We start from the raw sequence: 24,197 nt of genomic DNA, 5'->3' as shown, positions 1-24,197 counted from the left end.
GATCAAGGTGCTGGCAAATTCATTGTCTGGTGAGGGCCTGTTCCCCCACAGACCACAGTTTTCTCTCTAACCTCACATAGCAGAAGGGGCAGAGGAGCTTTCTTGGGCCTCTTTTATAAGGACACTCAGCCCATTCATGAGGACTCTGTCAAAGGCCTCCCAGGGCCCCACCTCCAAGTACATCACCTTCGGGGTTAGATTTGACATATGAATTTGGTAAAAAGGGTACCAGAAAAACTATAGTTAATTGAGTAGTTGAGGATGGAGATAGATACAAAAATTAAGAGAAAGTTGCAGTATCAGATTCATTTTGTGAAAGTAGGATGTGAAAGGAAGAGAAAAAGGTGAGTGAGTGGACTATTTCTTAGATCCTAAGAAACTCATTCATAGTTAATGTGATAGAGAAGGATCTTTGATTTTTCAGCTTAGATCTTAGAAACTTCAGATACAAAGTAGACTGGTCATGAGGGAGGAAAACTGCCTAGAAAGTGAGTAGGGAGCGACGAGGTGAATCTAGATAAATTCATGGTCCTTAGCAAGGGAAGGAGGAAGGAGCTCACCTCTGAAATTTCCAAAAAGACAATAAGGGCACTAAATTTTCTCAGCATCTTATTTGTAAAGAATACAGGGGACAAAGCCCTCTTATCAGTTCTTCTCCTTCCCACAGTGGCACTGATGTCTAATCTTGGGTCACAACTCAAGTTAGTTTCTTAGAAGAGGAGCCTCAGGCAAAGGGGGTTCTCTCATCTTATCAGCACTCCTGGAGTACCAGGGCTTCCTGCTTGGCACTTTGGAAGGCTGGCCTTAGTTGCGAAGTCTAACTGATCTCCCAGTTTAGAATTGGCCACTGGCCTATTGCCAAGACAGGTGCACAGCAGCCTTTGCCAGCAGATGGTGCTGTTTCTCCAGAGACCTTATCAAGTGTGAGGCCAACAGATAACAGCAGATGGAGCTAAGAGGTAGCATTAAGAGAAATGAGTATAGTTCATTTATACTTAAGAGCCAATAGCGTGATATTGCAAGAGTCAGAGTAATTTGGAAAAAGTGGCAATAATTCTGAATGAAATCCGCCCGCTAATTTTCTCCCCGCCTTGTCCCCTAAGTCGCATTAAAAAAAAATCAGCGATTTTTGGATGGCCAGTTTTTCCAGCCACATTGTTAAAAAGGACTTGTTTTCAGGTTTTTAAAATTCCCATCAGAGTACAAAGATGAATGTAACATGTGATGAAATAGGTAAATGAAAAGAATTTGTTATTCCTACTACCCATGCCCAGATGGCAAAATGCTATTATCTTCAATCTAATATTTAAGAATTATTTGCAATTTTTGCTAACACATTGGAGTAACTGTATCTAACAGAAGTAGAATTCACTCTGCTTGCAGGTTTAACCCAAGTTATTCATTCAAATATTTATTAAGCATCTACAGTCTGCTCTGGATCTATTATAAGAGGACAGAGTCCCTCCCTGCTCTCATGGTGGATACATTTTTTGAAGGAGGCAGCCAATAAATAAACAACAACAAAAAGTTAGATACCAGTAAGTGCTATGCAGAGAGAATAGGATAGAGTGGCTTTTCACAGGGAGGTGCTAAGAAGGTGACACCTAATCTGAACAGTATGAAAGACTAAATAGGTAAGAAAGTAGAAGGAAGAGCATTCCGTGAAGAAATCAATGGGAAAGACTGGAGGAGGAGCAGTCAGGGGAACTACCTCTGGACCATGGAGTTGAAGATCACCCACAGTAGTTGTAATCTAGAGTTCAGGGAGCCTGCTACCACTGACACTGCTACTCACATCCATGAAGCTGGCCAGACTTCATGGATGGAATAAGGAGTCCAACCATTACAACTTCCTCCAAACACTTGCACTTTGTGACCTTGCTTACCAACAGCCACACCAGTGGGAAGATTGCCTCTGTCTTGCTTCTCTTTACAAACTTTGTGCTAGTGCATTTATTTGGCAGTGTCTAATTCCAACCCAGAACTCTACATATAAGGGTGTTTGGGACATCTTTTTAGGTTTCCAGCTTCTCTAATTAGTGGATAAAATGGTGCTTGAGAGAGCCAATCTATTAGATCTAAGATAGAAAGCTATTGGAATAATGAAGATAAAGGATGGTGGTGGCTTGGCTTAGGTGGCAATAATGGAAATATATAGAAGTAGATGCATTCAAAATATGTTTTAGGAGTGACAACAATAGCACTTATGTATTGATTGAATTTGGAAAGGTAACTCCTAGATTTTTAGCTTGAGCAATTGGATAGCTCTGGGAAAACAGTGGTGCCACTGATGTAGCATGTAGAGTGTGAAATGCCAGTGTAGACATGACCAAAAAGCAGTTGGATTTAAGTCTAAAGTTCCGTTCTGATCTCCTGGCTGGAGATCAGATTTGGGAGTTCATTGGCCTAGAGATGCTATTAAAAGGTCTGGAATATGGTCACATAAGAAGAGTGTTGATAGAGAGCCTAGACAGACCCCTTAGGCTCCAACATTAGAGATCAATCTAAGAAGAGAAGCCAGCAAAAGAGATGGAAAAGGATGGGCCTCAAGGGAGGAAAACCTGGAGAGTGGCATGAGAACCAAATGAAGAAGGAAGCTCAAATGTGTCAAGTGGTGATAAGAATTCAAGTAAGTTGAGAATAGCAGAGACCCTTGGATTGGACAAGCGCAGCCCAGTGGAGTGGTGGGAACAAAAGTAAGATTAGTTTGAACTGAGCAGAGAATATGAGGTCTAACTAAAAGTTTGTCAATTTTCTTGATTTTTCAAATAACCGACTTTTGTTTTTGTTTTTTTTTATTCTCTATTTTATTTATCTCCACTCTAATCTTCATTGTTTCCTTCCCCTTTTTTTTCTCCTTTTCTCCCCAAAGACCCCCAGTACATAGTTGTATATCCTAGTTGTAGGTCCTTCTAGTTCTGCTACATGGGACGCCACCTCAGCATGGCTTGACGAGTGGTTCTAGGTCCGTGCTCAGGATCTGAAATGATAAAACCCTGGGCTGCTGAAGCGGAGCATGCAAACTTAACTGCTTGGCCATGGGGCCGGCCCCTTTCGTTTTTTTAATGTAGTCAGTTATAGCTCTGAGTTTCCCTCTGAGCACTGCTTTGACTGCATCCCATAGGTTTTGGTATCTTGTGTTTGTGTTTTCATTCATCTCAAAGTATCTTCTAATTTGCCTTGTGATTGTTTTTTTCACCCATTAGTTGTTTAAGAGCGTGTTGTTTAGTTTCCACATATTTGTGAATTTTTAAAATTTCCTTCTGTTATTGATTTATAATTTCATTCCGTTGTACTTGGAGAACGTATTTTGTATGATTTTCATCTTTTAAAATTTATCAAGACTTGCTTTATGGCCTAAATCCTGGAGAACGTTCTTTGTGCGCTGGAGAAGAATGTGTGTTCTGTTGTTGGATGGAGTGTTCTATAGATGTTTCTAGGTCCAGTTGGTTTGTAGTGTTGTCTTCGATTTCCTTGTTGATCTTCTGTCTAGTTGTTTTATCCATTATTGAATGTGGAGTATTGAATTCTCCATCTATTATTGTTGAACTTTTCCTTCATTTATTTGGGTGCCCTGTTGTAGATCTGTATGTGTTTATAATTGTTGTGTCTTCTTGATGGATTCACCGTTGACATTACAGTGAATGTCCTTTTTTGTCTGAAAGTCTGTTTTGTCTGATACCAGTGTATCCACTCCAGCCCTCTTCTGGTTATTACTTAGATGGCATATCATTTCCATCCTTTTATTTTCAACTTTTTTTTTGTCTTTGAACCTAAAATCTGTCTTGTATAGACAGTATATAGTGGATTATGTTTTTAAATCTGTCCTGCCAGTCTCTGCCTTTTAACTGAAGATTTTAATCCATTACATTAAATGTAGTTACTGATCAGGACTTACTTCTGTCATTTTGCTATTGGGTACTAACATGCAACTAGAAGATGAGTAAGTTCTGGAGATCTCATGCACAGCATAGTGAATATAGTCAACAATACTGTATTATGTACTTCAAAACTGACTTCTATATTTCTTATATCGTTTTTGATCCTCAGTCTTACATTACTGCCTTCTTTTGTGTTAAATAGATATTTTCTAGTATACCATTTTAATTCTTTGGTTGCTTCTTTTACGATATATTCTTGAGTCATTTTCCTAGTGGTTTCTCTGGGGATTTTAATTAACATCTTAATTTATAAGAGTCTAGTTCTAATTAATACTACCTTAGTTTTAATAGGGTACAAACTTTGCTTCGATATAACTCTGTTCTCCCCCTGCTTTATGTTGTTGTCACAAATTACATCTTTATACACGTGTGCCCATCAACATGGATTTATAATTATTGCTTTATGCAGTTGTCTTTTACATCAGATGGGAAAACAAGGAATTACAGACAACAAATACATTTATAGTTTGTAAAAATATTTACATATTGTATTAGTTTCTTAGGGCTGCGAGGTACCACAAATTGGGTGACTTAAAGCAACAGAAATTGATTCTCTCACAGTTCTGAATGCCAGAAGTCTGAAATCAAGGTGTTGGCAGAGTTGATTTCTCTGGAGTCACTGAAAGGGAATCTGTTCCATCCTTCGTAGCTTCAATCCTGGTGACAGCTGACAATCCGTAGCATTCCTTGGCTAGTAGAGGCATTATTCCAATCTCTGTGCCCACCTGCACATGGCATTCTCCCTGTGTATTTGTGTCCTCAAATGGCTGTCTTCTCATAAGCACACCAGTAGTATTGGATTAAGGGCCTGTCCTGCTCCAGCATGACCTCAACTTAATTGATTGTATCTGCAATGGTTCTGTTTCCGAATAAGGTCTCCTTCTGAGGTACTAAGGGTTAGGACTTCAGCATGTCCTTTTGAAGAGACACAGTTGAACCCATAACTCCAGGAATATGTCAGAGCATTTCAAAGCCGTTGTTTACCAAAGCATCTCATTCTCCATTCTTTCCTCTCAGGCTTTTCGGTTAGTCTATTGTTTGCCCCAACTGTTATTTATTGCTTCAGTTAGCTGTGACTAATACATTCGTCTTTAAATGTTTTTGACACATGCCTCTGGCTGGCTGCCTCAGCAGTGGCAGGATTCTTAGTTAGGCAACGTAAAGGTAAACCCTTTGAACCAGTCCTCCAGAGAGCTACCAGACAGGTTCTTAGGGACTGAACTGTTTCCCCCACCCCCAGCCTCTCCCTCTCAAGTTCATACGTTGAAGCCCCAACCTCCAGTGTGACTACGTTTGGAGACAGGGCCTCAGGAGGTACCTAAGGTCAAATGAAGTCATGACAGTGGGGCTCTAATCCGATGGGATTAATGTCCTTAGAAGGAAGAGACATCAGAGAGCCCTCACCAGAAAGCAAATCGGTCGGAACCTTGAACCTGGACTTCCCAGCTTCCAGAACTGTGGGAAAATAAACTTCTGTTGTTTAAACCCCCCAGTCTGTGGTATTTTGTTACAGCAGCCTGAGCCGACTGATACACGACTCACCCAACCACAGTCCTTCACGAATGCGGTCCGTTGTTCTGCTCCCTGTGGTGTCCTTACCTGTTATTTTCAAGGCCACCACCAAGCTGGGGAGCAGGGATGGACCAAGGTAAGTTAAAACACCACAAAATTCTGTTTTTACTGAGATTCAGCTGTTTTTCTTGGTTTAGCATTCCCCTGGTTGCTGCACGCTTTTACTTAGTTTCCAGAATTCTGAAAAGTTGATTCTGACAGCTTTTGCCAGTCTATTTGTTGTTTTTTGGAGGGACGGACTTTTGGTGTTGCTTATTCCTCTGTTTTCACTGATGTCACCTTGTGCTCTCTTTACACTGTGACTTTGACCCTCCTCCCACCGAGAGTGGGGGCCTGTGATCTTTCCTCTTGAATCTGGGTGGGAGCTTATGACTGCTACAACCGGGAGGACAACTGAGGTGATGCTTTGTGACTTTCCAGGCTATCTTATGGAAAGGATAAGCTTCTGTATCCCTGTTTCAGGGGCTGGGGGTTGAACGCTTGCTCTGAGGAAGCCAGCTACCGTGCTGTGAGGGAGCTCAACTTAGCCCAGGTGGAGGGGCCCGTGTGAAGAGGAACTCAGGCCCCAAGCTGATGGCCAGCCTCAATCTCCAGGATAGGAATAAAGTAGCCTTCGGGTGCTTCCAGCCTCCAGCCCGCAAGTCTTCCAGCTGAGACGTCAGACACCATGGAGCAGAAAGAAGCTGTGGCTGCTGTGCCCTGTCTGAATTCCTGACCCACAGAATCTGTAAGCATAATAAATAGTTGTTTTATGCCACTACATTTTGTGGTAATTTGTTGGGCAGCCACGGTAAATTGAACAGTCACCAAGTGAATCAAATGCTACCAAGCAGGGGACAGACTTTTTCATCCCTCTCAGCACAGCTAGCCTTTTAAAGGGCCTGAGCTGGAGTGTGCAGTCAGGAGCATCCAGATTGTCTCATGATTCCCTCTCCCTCCCTCCACCCAGTGGCAGCTCTTATCTTCCTAGATTTTGCAAGTGTCTCCATCTTCCCAGTCATGCAGGCTTGAAACCTCAGAATGTCTTTGATTTTTCTTTCCCCTTCACCCTCCTTACATAGGCAACAGATGACACCCTTTGTCTTTTTCATAATGCCTCACAAATTGGTTCTTTTCTTCCCATTCTTAACAGCCTGTGCTTGAAACTCCCAGAGTCCATTATTACCTACAGAATAAAATGCAATGGAGTAGAAAAAGACTACAAATAAGAGGCATAGTGCTTTCAGGTTTTGTACTAGAAAAAGGTAGTCCTTAAAGCTTCAAGGGCAAGTCCTGGTTGTGTTTATAGAGATGCTCTGGAAGTCCACTGTGTTTGGAGGAAGCTGTCTCCTGCCAGGCAAAGCAAAAAGCGTGTCACGGACTCATCTCTGGAGTACCGCTAATCCCTGAATCGACTTTGTTCCTGTGTTTAGTCAAAGCCCTTTCCTCTCATTTCTCTTAACTCTCCCTGGCTACAAATCTAAATTCGGTTTACAAAAATCTAGTGGTATTAGATGTTATTCTAATATTGCCTGTTAAATAAATCCCTTAGTTCTGCTTGCTACAGAAATATTCATTCAGCTTACATCCTGTTCTTTATCCTGACCCCAACAGCAGTTGTAGGCCGAGTTTTTGATGAGTTAAAGTAAAAAATCTCAGTATGACCTACAGGGTCAGTTCAGCTTCTTGTCTTAAAAACATGACATTCATGCAATTTTCGTCAGGTAAGGACCCAGTTAGCCCCCATTTTATTTTTGAAGCTACATGAGAGGGAATCAGGTCCTGACACAGAGTTTGCAGAAGGATTATTTCAGGTCCTACCCAGAACTTGGGCATTTAATGTGTACTAGTTCCTGCGGACATCATAAGAAATAACCCTTTTTATAATCTAGAACGTCCTCCATAAGAAACAAAGCTGTTTGCTATGAGAAGCAGGAGGACAGTGGCATCCTCTGAAATCCCACCACATTGCCATTGTTTCCTAAAAGCCTTGAACACTGAACAGCTCGTGTTTAAGAGACTAAATCTTTAAAAAGTCAGGGGTTGGGGGCCACCAGTCATTCATTTATTTTTAAAATATTTATCAATCACTTAACTCCGTGCCAGGCACTGTTCTCAGTGCTGGGTACATGGCAGACAAAAACCCCTGTCTTCATGGAGCTTGCATTTTAGGGGTGGAGAGATACAAAATAAGTAAAGTAAAATGTGTTAGCATTATGCACGGTAGAATTTTACTCAAAGGATCATGTTTTAAAAATGCTATAAAGCAAAATACAGCTGGAAAGAGCAATAGTGCTGGGGTGGACTGGAGGGTGGGGCACTGGATTTGAGAGGTTCAGGGAGGCCTCAGCAAAAAGGTAATATCTGAGTAGATGAGGAAGGTGAGAGATTTAAACATCTGGAGGAAGATTGTCCAGGGCAGCGGTCTCAGCAAGTGCAAAGGCCCTGAGGTCAGAGCACACCTGACTGTTGGAGGGACTGGAAAAGAGAATGAAAGATGGAGAGGCAGGTCTTGTTGGGCCTTGTAGGGCATTTCAGTGATTGGAGTTTTTAATTGGAGTATAAGAGAAACCATTGGAGGGTTTTAAGCAGAGGAATGTGAATGATCTAATTTAGCTTTTTTTTTTTAAAGATTGGCACCTGAGCTAACAACTGTTGCCAATCTTTTTTTTTTCTCCCCAAATCCCCCCAGTACATAGTTGTATATTCTAGTTGTGGATCCTTCTAGTTGTGGCATGTGGGACACCACCTCAACATGGCCTAATGAGCGGTGCCATGTCTGCATCCAGGATCCGAACTGGTGAAACCCCGGGCTGCTGAAGCAGAGTGCATGAACTTACCACTCAGCCACGGGGCCAGCCCCTAATTTAGCTTTTATTCTTTTGAGGAAGATTAGCCCTGAGCAAACTACTGCCAATCCTCCTCTTTTTTGTTTTTTTTTTTTTGCTGAGGAAGACGGGCCCTGAGCTAACATCCATGCCCATCTTCCTCTACTTTATCTGTGGGACACCTACCACAGCATGGCTTTTACCAAGTGGTGACATGTCCGCACCTGGGATCCGAACCAGCGAACCCCAGGCCGCCGAGAAGCAGAACATGCAAACTTAACCACTGCACCACCAAGCTGGTCCCTAATTTAGCTTTTAACAAGATCATTTTGACTGCTGTGTTGAAGACAATCTGAAGGGAGCAAATGATGGAAGCAGAGAGACCACTTCTTGTAGGCTATTATAAAAGTTAAGGAGAGATGGAAGTGGCTTGGACCAGATGGCAGCAGTGGATGAATTTTAGTGTAATTTGAAGGTAGAGCAGACTGGATTTGCTGACAGATTTGGGGTGTGAGAGAAAGAAGAGACAGGATTACTTCAAAGTTTCAGTTTGAGCAACTGAATGATGAGTTGTCCTTAAATGGGAAGACTCCAGTAGGAATGAATTTAAAGGGATAAGATCAGGACATGTTAAACTTGAGCTGCCCTTCAAGTGAGATGTCACAGAGATAGTTCAATCTGCAGGTGTGGCATTTAAGATGGAGGTCTGAGCTGGAGACGTTGAGAGATGTCGGCATATGGCGATATTTAAAACTAGAAGACTGGATGAGGCCACCGAGAGTGCAGATAGGAAGGAAGAGTTCCAAGGGCTGAGCCATGGGACACTCCGATGTTAGGATGTCAGGGAGAAGAGGGCCCAGCAAAGGAGACTGAGGACTGGACAGTGAGGCAGGAGGCAAAGAAAGAGGGCATGAGGTTCTGGAAGCCAAGTGAAGAAGGTGTTTTCAGCAAGGAGGTGGAGAGGTGCTGATCAATTTGTGCAGTGTTGCGTATGGGTCTAGATAAGGTATTAAAAGAACTAAGCACTGTATATAACGTTACAAGGTCTTCGGAGAACTTGAGTAAAGGATCTAGGGAAGTGGTAGGAGCAAGTGTGTGATTAGAGTGGATTCGAGAAGGACTGGAGACAGCAAATATGGACTTTGTTTTTTTTTAAAGATAGGGGAAACGAAAGCATATTTTATGCTGATGGAAAGATCTTTGCTTTTCCATTGAGGAACCTAGCCTCCTCACCCATCCTCCCTTCTCTGGACTTCAGGTTTGGATATTTGCTGTTTCTCAGAACCCTCACTTTGAGGAGGGTTAATGGGGAATCCGAACTGATATGGAGCTGAGGATTGGGAAAATCAACTTATTTCATACGTGGACTCCTCCTCTTCCACCAAACTGTTGCTTCCCACTGCTTTGGGGGACATAGCACATTTTAGATGTGGCCGAGAGTCTTTAGGCTCAGTGGAATTGCATATGTCTCATTCAACTATTATTTAGATGGTTCTTCGCACTTGTAATTTGGTGCTCTATCCCCATCCCATAGATGGCCCCTTTTCTCTTATTTTTGTATGGTGATGGGTTCTTTACCAGTTCTTTGGAATTCCCATTTCAAAGGAATGACAATGACTAATGAAGTCTTAAAAACTTACTGTGAATCCTGTGGTAGTCACTAGGCGGTTCACAAATGTTTCTCCCATTCTGGGCACATGATAGGAGTGCCACACTCAGATAGGGCCTTGTGATTTGCTCTGGCCAATGAAATGTAAGCTAAGTGATATTTGTCACTTCCTAGCAGGAGTTTTAGGAACCAGTGAGCAGTCTGCCACATTTTTTTGGCTGTCAGCAATTGTGGAAGCATGTGTAGGGGAGCAGAACTTGCCATCCCAAAATGTGTCTCTTTGGCTAAAGGATTATTTGGGGCTGGTTATTTTTTTAATTTATTATTTATTTATTTATTTATTGACGAAGATTAGCCCTGAGCTAACTACTGCCAACCTGCCTCTTTTTGCTGAGGAAGACTGGCCCTGAGCTCACATCCATGTCCATCTTCCTCTACTTTATATGTGGGACGCCTACCACAACATGGCTTTTGCCGAGCAGTGCCATGTCTGCACCCGGGATCTGAACTGGCGAACCCTGGGCCACCGAGAAGCAGAATGTGTGAACTTAACCACTGCACCACCAGGCCGGCCCTGGGCTGGTTATTTTTAAGAACAAAAGACTCGGGAAGAAATTTTGACCTTCCCCCTAACTGCCTAAAAGAATTTAAGATAGAAGCCCTGTTCAGGAAGGAGCTATCACCGTAGATAACTACAGTATAATATGAACTAGGTGTGGTAGACAGGGAGGAACCTAGCCCATTTGATCAAAGTCCTCCCCATGTCCCATTGTCCCTACATAACATGGCAAACATTTGTTTACCAAACATTTGCTCTTCCATCTCCACGTGAATTGCCTTCCTCCTTTTTGCAGTCCCAAACCACTACCCCTAGCATCCTCTCTTGTCTTTACCTGAAGATGGTATTTAAGGTGGTGATTTCAGCCATTTTGATGCGTTACTCAGTTTTCTTGGGTTTCTCCCATGTGTGCATGTTAATGAACTTTGATTTTTCTCCTGTTATTCTGTCTCATGTCAATTTCTTAGATGAGCCAGAACAACCTAGAAGGGTAGAGGAAAATGTCTTCCTTCCCTACAACGTGTTGAGGTGAAGCCTCTCTCAGCCAGAGTCTGACTCATAGCAATGAGCAGAGCCCCCTTCCTCAACCTGGATAGATGTCTAATATGAGAAATGAACTTTTGTTTTATTAGTTTTACTTTGGGATAGTAAAACCCAACCTCTCCTGACTGACACAATGCCTAAGGACAAAAACAAAATAAACAGTGGTGGTCCAGTCTCCATTGTAACCAGTAGATTATAAATTTCAAGATTCGAAAGTTTGACTTTCATGACAAACAGAAATAGCAAGCAATAGGATATATTGGAGTATATGAGGAAGCCATTTAGTGTGAACCTAATTGGGCCTGACTTTGTTTTTCCAAAAGGGCCTGACATGGCCATTGAGCATGCATTGTATATCTGCTTTAAACATTTACTATAGCAAGAACAAATGCCCTTAAGATAAAGGTGCAACTTCCCCCCACATTGGCATTTCCTTAAGGATAAGCATCTTTCCTTAGGCTAGGAACGGATTGCTGTGCTCACTTTTGATCACCCAGCTCACCTTTGACCACCCAGCTCAAGAAAAGACAACAGACCTGCCACCCTGCTGTGTCCACCAAGAGCAGACCTACCTGCTGTATCCATCAATCGCTGTGCCGACAGAGCAGTCTTGTGACTATTGTAAAAGGGACATTTCAATCCTATGTGAAACACCCTCTTTGGGGGTATATAACCACTCTGTACACCCCACTTCTTTGCTGCCCTTTCTTCCTTCGGGAAGAAAGGCCCCAGGCCGTGGTCCTCACATTTTGGTTCAGAATAATCTCACCCAAATTTTCATTTATAGATTGGTTATGGGTTATTTTCATTGACATTCCCATAGCAGGGGCAAAGAAAACCCAATAAATAACACAGGTAATAAAACACTGTCAGTTCACTTAATCAAAACTATCGATCCTTTAAAATGTTAACATTGCTTCTAAAATATGTCTCTCTTAACCAGGAGGGCAACTTTGTTTTCAAGAGATTTAGCTGGACTACCAAAAGATGTAGTTCAGTGTATTTCAGATTTTGTTCTCTGAGCCATCGGCATTGAATCCTCCCAGGATGCACATCCCAAATGCAGATTCCCAGGTCTTGGCCTCCTAGAAAACTCCCAGCAGGTTCTGTAATCTTGATCTTTATGTGTGTAGTATAATACAAAAATATATTTGGTCTTTGTGCTGGGTTCCAGCCACAGAGCTGCTAAAACTCTTGGAATTTCCTGAGTGATAGGAGTGTCTTGTTATTCATAATGAGCCCCTGAGTTTATGCTAATGAGATCACTTAGGGTGGGCCCCCTAGACAGCCTCAGGATGGAGCTGGTCACCAAAAAGATGAAGTGATGAGACCTCCTGACCCACTGACCTCCAGGAATGGGGTCAAGAGGGTGCTGGAGATGGAGCTCTATAACCTCTTGAACAGTGAGATTCAGAGAGCTTCTGGCTTGGTGGACACATTGAACCCTGGGAGGATGGCATGCCTCTGCATCCCTCCCCTTCCTTGCCCTAAGCACCTCTTCCATTTGGCTGATCTCGAATTATATCGTTTATGATAAGCAGGCGAATGGAGGTAAAGTGTTTTCTTGAGTTCTGTGAGCCATTCTACCAAATTATCAAACCTAAAAGGGAAGGGAGTAATGGGAACCCCCAGTTTTATAGCTAAGTTGGTCACAGGTGTGGGTGACCTGGCATGGCATCTGAAATGAGTGAGGGCAGTCTTGTGGGACTGAGCCCTTAAACCTGCGGGGTCTGATGATAACTCTGGGTAGTTAGTGTCAGAACTGAACTACAGGCACCCAGTTGGTGTCCAGAGAATCAGAAAATTGGTTGTTCATGTTGGAAAACACCCTGGAAATATGCTGCCAGTGTGACACTGAGGTGTTCCTTTATAACCTAATGTCTGATTGAGTTTTATACATTCTTCAGTATTAGGGAAGAAATGTTAGGGTAAAAAACAAAGGAACCAGAATTCTCCATAAAAGAATTTTATTTAGTGGTCAGATCCCAATGAATAATGCCAGTCATTGCTTGATTCTGCTAAAATGTGCTATTAGATATTCTCTTAAGAAAGTGTACAGTGCATCACCAAAAGCTGTTTAATTTGGATTGTGTAGAGTAAAAGGAAGCTTCATAAATCTTTGTTCTCTGATAAAATTTTTAAAATGTAAAAATGAAAAAAAAAACCAAAAGCAGTATTCAAAAATAATAAATGTCACCTTGGACTATTTACAGTAAGATGCCTTTTTAATAGGAGAATGTCTTCTGCCTGATTCTTTTCCTCGCATTTTACTCACGTTTATAGGCATTCTCACTCGCCATCTGACCCCTATTCATGATTTCTTCCACTCCTGTCCACGAAACAGCCGTCTTCTATTCTCCCTGACTCATCTTTGAGTCTCCGACACTCCTTTTTCCTACCCTAAATGACCGGTAATTTTATTCCATTGACAGCTGTTGAGCACCTAATGTTGTGCCAGGCACTGCGCTAGGGGGTGGGGATCAGTATAGAGATGAAAAGTCATTGACTCCCTCCTCAAGAAACTCAGCGTTTGAATTAAAAAAGTGTTTTTCACATTATATTCCATGAAATCCCAGGCCTCTAGGAAGTAAATCTGGGGGTTTCTTGAAACAAAGTGCACTCATGGAGAGTCCGTCAACTTGGCCCACTCTAGCACATTTCGAATTCAGAAGTCTGCTCTTCTTTGTGAAGCACAGCCTCAAAAGCCCAGGCCTACAGTTTGAGTTCTGAACACTCAGCAGGTGGGAACCACGTGTTGGGCAGCAGGGGACCAGCTGCGCCAGTTTTTTTGGGAGGGAGGGTAATATTTTAATTGGCTTCTACAAATTCCAAGTAGGAAAAGCCCTTAACCCGCCCCACCCCCCAAATACCAAATTTGAGCTATAGATACATTTTAAGAAACTCTCCTCTGATTTGGACTTCCAACAAGATGCTCTAAAACTCCTATCTTTTATAAATGTCCAGCAGGAGCTCTTTTTATTACCTCCACACATATTTCTTTGTGCTTTTCTGTGAACATTTTCTTAGCTTCAAACATAAAAGCAGCAAATTAAGCCTGCAAGTGACCTTTTCTTTCCTTTTATCATGGTCGAACTCAAAACAAGCTCAGCTCTTGCATTTGGCCCACATCTTCTTTGTCCAGGAGGCCTTTTTGAGAGGCTCATAGTAGCTACTTAAAGAAAAAAAAGAAGGCAAACTCTGAAATATAAAACAAAAACTGTACATAGCATACTATGGAAGCAAAAACGAAACCGCATCCTTGCTGCCGCCATCTTGTTCCATTCCCGGCAGACAATGTCCCTACAAATATTCACATTTGGAAATATTTCTCAGTCACAGTAAAATCCAAATCACGGTGGTGGGCTTCACGCTCACAGTTTGTTGCATAATCTTTTCATTGAATGCGTGCAGCCAACCACTGAACAATGATGAAGGGAGTTTTTGTGGGAAAGTCCTATCCTCGATCCCATGCCTTTCCACAGGTTACACAGGATCACTTCTCTACACAGTTTCCATTCAAGAGTTGTAGTGCCAGATTCAGAACTTCCTCATGAGCTGGTTCCAAGCCCTTTGGATCTGAAGGCAACTTCGGGAGTTGGCATTATTCCCATGTTGCATTTAGCCTGCCCCACTCCATGGTAGGGCGATCACGATGTCTGAAATGTGTGGAGAGAATGAGAAGAGCAGGGGGAACTTGGAGAGAGAGGGGAAGAGAGGTGTTCATGCACAAGCTTCTTGCTCTGTCGTGCATATATTTTCCGTGTAACAGCATGTATTTTGACACATAAGGGCTTGTGCTTTTTCACTAAAGAAATAACTCACCCTGAAAAGCTCGTTTGGCAAATGTGGCCATGAACGTGTGTGTCTGTGTGTGTGTGTAAAATGTGTCATGAGGTTATGTGTCAAGTCCTATGAGTGTGTCCTCCTGGTCCCTCCCACACTGTCACACCTGCCTCACCAGCAAGGAAAAACTGACGAGTTACACCTGGTCGGTTTGATATTCAGAAGCTTCAGACAGGCTTTCTGAGAAGCTTAGGAAATTCTCTTGGTATTCAGAACAGACAATCTCGTAACGGTAATGCCGGAATTCCACAGCAAAGGTGCCAAAGTAAGACAGGAAGCACATGACCAGGCCCCACTGGACCCTGGCTGCATACATGTGGATGCCTTGGGACATGAGGATGAAGTCTGGGAGGAAGCAGTCAAGGAAAGTACTCCCATCAGCCACATCAGAACTGGGCTCTTTTCAGGGCAGAGACAGCTTACAGGAAAAGTCTGGCTGTCCCCCTTTAGCTTGACGGAGCTGCTGAACACAAACATCGACCTGAATAATGTGAGATAACATTACTGAGCTCTTTGTGCCAAGCATGCTTTTAGGTGCTTTCACGGAATATCTAACTTATTCCTCAGAACATCCTATTATCATCATCAGTTCATTTAAAAATAGGGAAACTGAGGCCAAACGGGTAACACAGGTATAAACTGGTGGAGCTGAGATTCAAACACAAGCCCTCTGACTCCCAGGCTACGCATTCAACCACCACACTCCATGGCTTCTTAATAAACTGTGAGATTAGCAAAAGGATTACAATTCCGAAGTAATTAGTTGGCCAGAAAAATAATCTTTTAAAAAATCACTGCAAAGGACCATGCACTCCGTCATCATTATATCTGCAGAAATAATTTTGAACAGACAAAATCACTAACTACCTCCATCTAAGCTGCATCTGTCTCCACGCTACTGATAATGTCTAAGAGACCCCTCTTCCTCTTCTGTCCAATTTTTACTATTGTCTTTCAGACAACACTGTATAGGCTAGTTTCATTCCTGGTGTAACACTTAAACTTGTGCCCCAATGAAAATATGCAATTAAAGAAACAATAAACAGATGAGACTCCTATGCCTGAACGTATATGGGGTACACACACCCCCCCATACATACATACACATACGCACATTCGTATATATGCAGATGGGGAAGGAGAGGGCTCATAGCACGCTTCAGTGAAAGGCCAAGAGAACTAAATACATTTATTTAGAAAAATCAGAAATGCTTCCTTAAAATTAATTCTAAACTTAAGCCTAAAATCTTGGGAAACTTTCAGAGAGCAAAAGAGTATGTGAAACTACTTCAGCCAAATTCTGCTCCCCTGACTAGGGTTGGATCCATTCACCCGGGAACCAAGAGATGGTTCCAAGTTTTCAGAAAACACATGGATCAGAACTGTTTGGTATAAGCTCATAACTCAGAATAATTTAGAGTCTACAATACTCTTCTGACGGAGGGTTCAAAATATTGCCAAAGCAATATTAACTTATCACTTAATGGAGAAGGGATAAATGTCCAAATCTCATACTGGCAGAGTTCTGATCTTTTTACTCATCAAATATTCTATCAGGTTGCTAGCAATAGCAAGTTTTTCAGCTTAAATTTCAAGTCCTTAAATGTTTTCTATCTAATGTGACTGTAGAACTTCAGAAAACCAGTAAAATGATTGAATGGCAGTTTGCAAGGGAAGAAGAAATAAAAGACTTCAAATACTCCGCTTACCAGAGAATGTCTCTGAAAGCTAACTGTTTTCATATTTTAAAGCCACTTTCTCAAAGGAGGGATGGCACAGTGGTTAAGCGTGCAAAACCTGAGCCTGAGTTTAAACTAAGATCACCACCTACTGCGTGTGATCTTCGGTAAATTAACCTCTGCGTTTCCCTATTCTTAGTCGTTAAGTAAGAATTAAAGGAGTTGATACATTTAAAGTGCTTAGAATAACCCCTAGCACATTATAAGTGCCCAATAAATATTGGCTATTACATGGTTGAAGATGTGTAATTGTGTTAGCTACACAGTCATGCATGGCTTAAGGACGGGATACACTCTGAGACATGCATTATTAGGCGATTTCGTCTTTATGCAAACATCAGAGAGTGTACTGAAGCGGACAAAATCTGCCACCCCAAAATGTGTTTCTTTAAGATGAGGATTATTTTAGGCTGATTATTTTTAAGAAACAAAGGACTCAGAAAGTTTTTCTTGTTACCTCTCCCTGAACTGCCTAAAAGAATTCAGATTAAAAAAACCTGTCTTGGGAAGCCAGCTATCACTTTAGCATGACATGAACTAGGTGGCAGACAAGGAGGAACCCAGAAAAGCCTGTTTGTTGGGCTTCCTTCTGTGTGTTTCTGTGTGACCAAACTAACACTTGTTTTCCAAATGTTTGCTCCTTTTCACCTATCTGTGAATCGCCTTCCTTCCCTTTGAAGTCCCTGACTCTGCCCACCCAGATCTTCTTTTGTCTTTAGCTGAAGATGGTATTTAAGGTGAGGGCTTTGGCCATTTTGGTGAGTTACTTGGTTTTCCTGGTTTCTGCCATGTATACATGTTATTAAACTTACGTTTGTTTTTCTCCTGTTAATCTGTCTCATGTCTATTTAATTCTTAGATCAGCCAGAAGAACCTAGAGGGTAGAGGAAAATTTCTTCCTCCCCTACAGTGCTTATACAAACCTCGATGGTAGAGCCTACTACACACCTAGACTATATGGTACTAATCTGATGGGACCATTGTCATATATGCAGTCCATCATTGACCAAAATGTCGTTATGCAGTGCATGACTATACAGCCTACCATCTAGGAACCTTTCCCTTCCTCTCTGGTGTCCTGAGGACCTACTGGAGTGAACACTTAAGATCACCACAGAATGAGTGACTGATCTGATTGATGGGACTAGAACTGGCCAGCTTCCATTGGGCCACACTACCAGTAAGTGGGGGTCCCTGTGCTCCGTCCTAGACTAGTCTCTTTCCCTGGGATCTGTTTGGGGTTAAGCTGAGTGAAGCGCTCGCTTTCCTCTGCCTCTCCCTGGTTTCTCTGGTAGCTACTGGGTGGATAAGTTGAATTCCAGGGTGTGAGATAGGAGACCTATGGCATTCTCCTTTCCAAGTTTCCCAGGAATAAAGGCTGACTTCCTCATCCCCATCTGGCTCCTTCTGTCTGTTCTCCATTGGTTCAAACTCTGAGGGGAGGAAGGGAAATGAACAGCACCTCAAAAATATTTGTTTAGGACAACTATACATGCAGTGGTAATCTAGTTCTTGACTTTGTTTTCCAGGAAAGCTTACTTATTTTCCTGAAAGATACAAATGTATTTGTTCCTCAAAATTCATTTTAGAGTTAATAAAGTAAATGAAATAACAAGGCCATTAATAAAGTAAAATTTTTTTTGAGATGGAGGGGAAAAAATCACAATTCTCTTTTGGTTGTGCACTCTATGCTTTTCACAAAGGGAAGCTTTTATATCATTAATGGTAAGGAGGATCTATGACACCATTCCTATAGATTAAAACAATCTCGAGAAGGCAGAGTTGTTTTCTTCTTAGTTCTCCATCTCCTCTTTGGCACAAAAAATAGGTCTGAGAGTTTTAGTTTTTATACCCATTTACTTTTCTGTTTTGTCTAAGATTCTGAGATGATCTGATAGTATATCCTAACCAAGTGGGAGTGGCACATAGACAAGTTATCTATTTTTGTTGTTGTTGTTGTTTTTGAGGAAGATTAGCCCTGAGCTAACATCTACCGCCAATCCTCCTCTTTTTGCTGAGGAAGACTGGGCCTGAGCTAACATCTGTGCCCATCTTCCGCTACTTTATATGTGGGACGCCTGCCACAGCATGGCTTGCCAAGTGGTGCCATGTCTACACCCGGGATCCGAACAGGCAAACCCTGGGCCACCAAAGCGGAAAGTGCTCACTTAACCACTGCGCCACCAGGTCGGCCCCTCTATGTTTTAGTCTCACTGGCAAAGAACCTTTTCACATTTAAAGGATACAGAGGACCACACAGAGAGTGATACATGCTGAGAGAATAACTCGTGGAATTCCAACTTTCCGTCCTTCGTTCTTGATGTTGACTTTGAGTGTCAATGCAGCCTGGATCCAGCAGGTCAATGTGCCAAATCCAAAGGTCAAGGAAGTTCCAACATTATGGATTTCCTCATCATTCGTGAGCTATGGGATGAACAGATAATGACGTGTGGAGGTCCATTTGGAAAAGACATACAAGCCAATGGAATACATGAGGGAGGGAAGAATAGGTAAGGTGATATCCCCATAATGGGATGACAGACTTTAGAAAGATGAAAGTCCTTCATCTCCACTGGCTCTTTATGCCTGTTCTCAATTGACTTGAACTCTGAGGAGAAGAGAAATTAATATTACCGCCAAAACTCAAAAGATTTCTTTAGAACAGCCATACTGGCAGTGATAATCTATTCCTCAAATTTATTTTCCAGAAAAGCTTTGTGGAAAAGTAAAAGAAAACGCAGGAGAGTTACACAGAAAAGGGAAATGTCAAAATTTCTACAAACGTGCACCCAAAACTTTGTTTTCCATACTAAGAAGTGAGACCCAGCATCTGGGTTTGTATTGACTAACTGAAGAGGACCAGTTCTAAGTAGGTCAAGATTTCATTGGCACAGGCAACTAATAATACTTCGGCTGTTCTTCAGTCCTACAAAACTGGCTTATGTAATGTGACCAATTTATTGTTAATGGGACTTTGTTCTGTTTTGTTTTCCTTTTATAAGAAAACTGCTACCTATGAGTTTTTTGCATATCTGGAGACCCATTAAAGGACAACAGGGTTTGAAGATTCCTTGTCAAGCCTTTTAATAAGCTAAAGGAGACCCATTCAAGTTATTTTAGTTGGGGGTTAGAGATGTAAAGTCCCCAATCATTACCCAGTGGTATTTAAAAATATATGTCACTTAAAAAACCTTTACTAATTACGTATATTTTAAACTGCACATATAGGAAAATAAAATCTATTGTTGAAAAGATGGCTTTTAAAACATGGTGAAAATATTTTTTTTGAATTGCTCTTGCCTTCAGATGTTTTATTGTTTGACATTCGTCTGTGAAAAATGGTTGTATCAAATCAATATTACTTTCCCCTTACAATTTTTTCTACTGTTTTTGGCTGTAGGATTTGTCTTCTTTTTTGGAAGAAGCCATTTTTTTCCCTCATAGTTCAAAAAATGTATTTTTGATACTTATTTTAAATAATAATTCCTCAAATCAAATTTTACTTCTAGGAAATTGGTTTTCCATACTGCATATACTCTATTCACTTATTATTTTTAACTTAATTTTAAAAATAGATAATATAGTTACATGGCTCAAACTTTTACAAATTTTAAGAGTATAGATCGAAAAGTCTGTCTCCCATCTCATATACTAGGCACTTGGTTTCCCTGCAAGCAATTAACTTCTTATTTGTTTCCTGTGTATTCTCTGTAGATATTCCAGAAAGTGTTCTTCATGTGTAGCATCATCATTCATGGTTTTGAATATTTGTGCTTCACCAAAACAACCCAATCTCTGGGATTCTTCTAGGACTTTAGTAAAGAACAAAACATCTACTCAGGAACTTCCATTCCAGGCCTGGCTGAGAGAAATGATAATTGTGGAGCACTTTACAACATGCCAGCACCCGCAGCATGGACAGGTAAGAGGGGGAGGGACTCCCACCCAAATTTCACTAACAAATGCTCCATGCCCTAACATTATGGAGCTTAACAGGATAACCACTCAAATATTCCCCTGAAAATTCACTGTCCTAGCCAACATGTTCTAAGAATCAGCTTTCTTGTTGTCTAGCTTGACATGGGATGAGATCTAGACTAGTTAAGGAAATTGGTGGGATTGCCTATCTTGCAAATGACCCATCAAGTCAAAAATACTTATTGAGCTGCTACTATAAGCCAGAGGAAGTCTTGGGGAACAAGTCATCCTGAATTATCAGGACTGAGGATTAGAACAAGAGACAGTCTTAGAAAACCCACTACCATATTTTCTTGGATGTCTGTGCCATTTGGATTTCACTCAATAGACACAGAGAGGTGTGATGATCAGTGTTTGACTGCAAGGAGGAAGTTTCCAGCAACAACACATAGCATCGGTTGGAGGATGCTGGGGAGGGAGAGAAGGTAGGGAAATCAGACACCTACTGTCAAAGTTCAGGGGTCTCCTTGCCTATTTTACAAACAACATCATTCAGGTCAAGAGCGGGGGGTGATGGTGTTGGCAAGGGACATTATTCTTAAATGTTGTGACCTTGGGCTTCTAAACTTCTGGGAAGAAGAGTTAGTGTTAGTATATCTGTACAAGTCATAGGTGTTCTAGGGAAATTCTGAATTTTCAAACTTGACTGGTGTGTGAACTTGCTAATCTGAAATGCAAGCTTTCATCCAAAAAGGATGCTCCGTGTTTAATTATAGAAAGGTAATGATCCTATTAGTTTTCTAGAAAGGTACATTAGGATACAATTTATTGTGGAAAAAAGTATAAAGCACTTTGAAATCCTTTGTAGAAAATAAACAGCTATTTCAGTAGCTACTTTCCTGAATAGCCATGCTGTGTTTCCAATGCATAGCGAGCAACCTCACATGTGTAATGTGAACTTAGGGAGACCAGGCTGAAAGACCATAAGGGCTGACTGCTGGAGAATCTGTGCAGATTAGGAACCACTATTAGCATTTTTTTACAGATTTGTGCAGAAGTATATGGGCAGATAGTGACTTTAACTCAGAGGCTATGATAATCAGATAGGTGAAGTGTGAGATGGAAGTGAAAAAGGCCAAGTGAAGTACCTGAAAATTACCAAGTAAGGTCATGCCAAAGGAAGCCAGACACAGCGCCACCAATCCACTAATATTCAGCCACGGATTTAAAACCTTTGGTTTCAGCTGGATGAAGCGCAGAACAGCTACCACAAGAGCTGGGAATATAACAAAATGTTAAAATTACAAAATTTAAATCATAAACCTAGACTATGAGGCACAATTCTAAAGCCACAATGTGCAAAATTAAACATCGCTACAGTACATTTTTAAATCTCTGAAATGACAATTTTTTAAAGAAATTTTCCATAGATGCCTATGATTATTTAGATGTTTTATTATCCCTAACCTGGGGGAAGAGGAGAGGAGTTGAAGCAGCTGTGCTACATGTTATCTGGGTGATGCAAGGATGACAGAACTGTTAATAGTGTTGTTCTCAGAGTTTCCGAAAACGAGGTCAGCATAGGCAGACTGGCTTAGGAGAACACTGCAGAGGCTGGACACACAACAAATAAGACGGGGATAAAGACAGCCCATGGCAGGAGAATTCCCTGATTCAGTCATCCTTTAGTTTAGAACAGTGTCAGAACACACAGGGCAGGAAACGTGGGGAGGAAGACAAAGTTCCACGTCTCAATAAACCTGCTGGTCCCTGTGCGAGAAATCCCTCCTGGGATAGAAAGGAAGACAAAGGCTGGTAGACAAAGCCCTTCATTACTGCCTTACTCCCCCTTCCCTCTGAGTCTACCTGGGGGGTGGGGGCGGGGGGGTCATGGTCAAAGGACAAAGACAGTTAATCCAAATTAGAACAGTTATAGTAATCAAATTATGAAATCTGGATAGCAGATTGTGCAGGTTGGTATGTACTAAAAATCATACTGGTTATAATGAGAGAGCTCAGTTCTTCCAAAGGATATTAATTACTCATTTTAAAAGACCACTCTATCTTTTGAAGCAAATTTTTCTTAAAGAATCTGAACAGAGAATGAAGTAAGTTACCTAGATTTCAAACCCAACTTCTAAGAGTAACCTTGAGGATGGTCCATACTCAAGTCACTAATATAAGAATCTCCTTTTATTAATTGCTTAGTGCAGGGCTATTTTCATATTTATACAGAAAGCTGGGAGAGGTTAGTCTACACATGATTAAAAAAAAAAGCACTTGTAGTTAATATAAATTATGTCTACATATAAGGAAATGCACTTACTACTTCCAAAAACAATTTATTCTGACATTAAGGTTTAGCAGGCAAGAAAATTAGAAATTCAAGAATTACCCTATTTATACAGCAATTAAATAGGTAATTATTTGCTAAATGTTCTACCTTGATTAAGGCCATTATTAGTAGCCATGAAAAAAGAAAACCTATCCATAAATTGGCATTTCTAAAGAATGCTGAATTTCATAGTTTCGAGCTATGAAGTTAAGCTCAGTAAGTTGACTTTCACTTTCAAGCGCCTCTGATCAAAGAGTGGGATATACCTTGGCTAATGTTTGGATTTGGGAAACAAAATGGAAATAAACCATAATATATTAAATCTCAAATTGTTCAGCTCTAATTTAGCTTTTAGTATGTTTTGTTTTAGTTAATGTCCACTATTGATCATAAAATTAATAAATAATACTTGAGTTGACAATAGTTTTCCAACCTAATGGAATTATATCAGAAGTCTATTAATAATGGCAATCACTATCCTAGAGGGTGACAAAATCAGCACTATTTCTTATTACTTTTTAGGATGGGACTAGGAGGAGGAAGTGGGAGAGGAGAAGCTGAACGTAAGCACTCTGATACACAGTGATCATCAGATAGACAAGCTATTAGATAACACCAGAAACCTCAACACAGGGCATCATGGGAGACATCTGCTAATGAAGCGTGTATGGATATTAGTCAGGACATAATGACAAAATACCAAGACGGTACATTTCGTTTCTTTTAAAAATAACTAGTGAAAAGCGTTACCCTGGGAACTCTCTGGTGGCTGTCATTTAGTTTAGAGGAATAGGATCGTGCTGGAACTTTGGCCGAAGCCCTGAATCCCTGCTGAAGCAGACACTAAAATGGCTCTTCATGTGGGCCTAGCCAGTCCGTTTGTTCCACTGTGGCTGGAGGAAAGAGTCATTGGCCATTCTCCATGTTACTCATTTCTCTCCAGTAAACATGGGACATGTCTCATCTCCTGGCCCAAGCATTGCTGGGCTTCCCATTTGTAATATGGATGATAAATCATTTTATCATGAACAGATGACGAAATTAAGTAGGAAAAGGAAACCTACTTGAAGACAGGAACTCAACCCAACGCTCCTAACTTCCAGAATTGCGTTCCAAACACCACACTTTCTCCTTTTTACCTATTAACTCCATTATTAATCAGCTCAGACTAGGCATACTTTTCTTTTAAAATAGATTCTAGTTGAATTTTTAGGGTGGTGGAAATAATAAAGATGTTGGTGCTTTAACAGTTATATTAGCAGTTAAGTTTAAATGGAGGCCGATTGAGGCTGTCTGTTATGAAGTTCATTTTCAACGAAGTAGTGATTTAA

General features: G+C 41.2%; 1 protein-coding gene across 4 annotated transcripts in view; it reads right to left on the bottom strand.

The window, feature by feature from the left end:
- Window positions 1-12,236: 12,236 nt before the first annotated feature.
- TMEM150C (transmembrane protein 150C) overlaps window positions 12,237-24,197 on the bottom strand; it is an 86,086-nt gene continuing 74,125 nt past the window's right edge. For all 4 annotated transcript variants that reach the window (XM_046655573.1, XM_046655571.1, XM_046655570.1 and 1 more), the window contains 3 exons: window positions 21,680-21,807; window positions 18,860-19,037; window positions 12,237-15,219 (listed from right to left, as the gene is read on the bottom strand). In XM_046655573.1, coding sequence (XP_046511529.1) covers window positions 15,011-15,219; window positions 18,860-19,037; window positions 21,680-21,807 — 515 coding nt within the window. In that variant the 3' untranslated portion in view covers window positions 12,237-15,010. The remainder of the gene's footprint in view (window positions 15,220-18,859; window positions 19,038-21,679; window positions 21,808-24,197) is intronic.

The sequence above is a fragment of the Equus quagga genome, chromosome 3 (assembly GCF_021613505.1).
Source record: "Equus quagga isolate Etosha38 chromosome 3, UCLA_HA_Equagga_1.0, whole genome shotgun sequence".
In the NCBI taxonomy this organism is placed as follows: Eukaryota; Metazoa; Chordata; class Mammalia; order Perissodactyla; family Equidae; genus Equus; species Equus quagga.
Note: the sequence above shows the minus strand (reverse complement) of the source record. Positions and strands in the feature narration are given on the sequence as shown.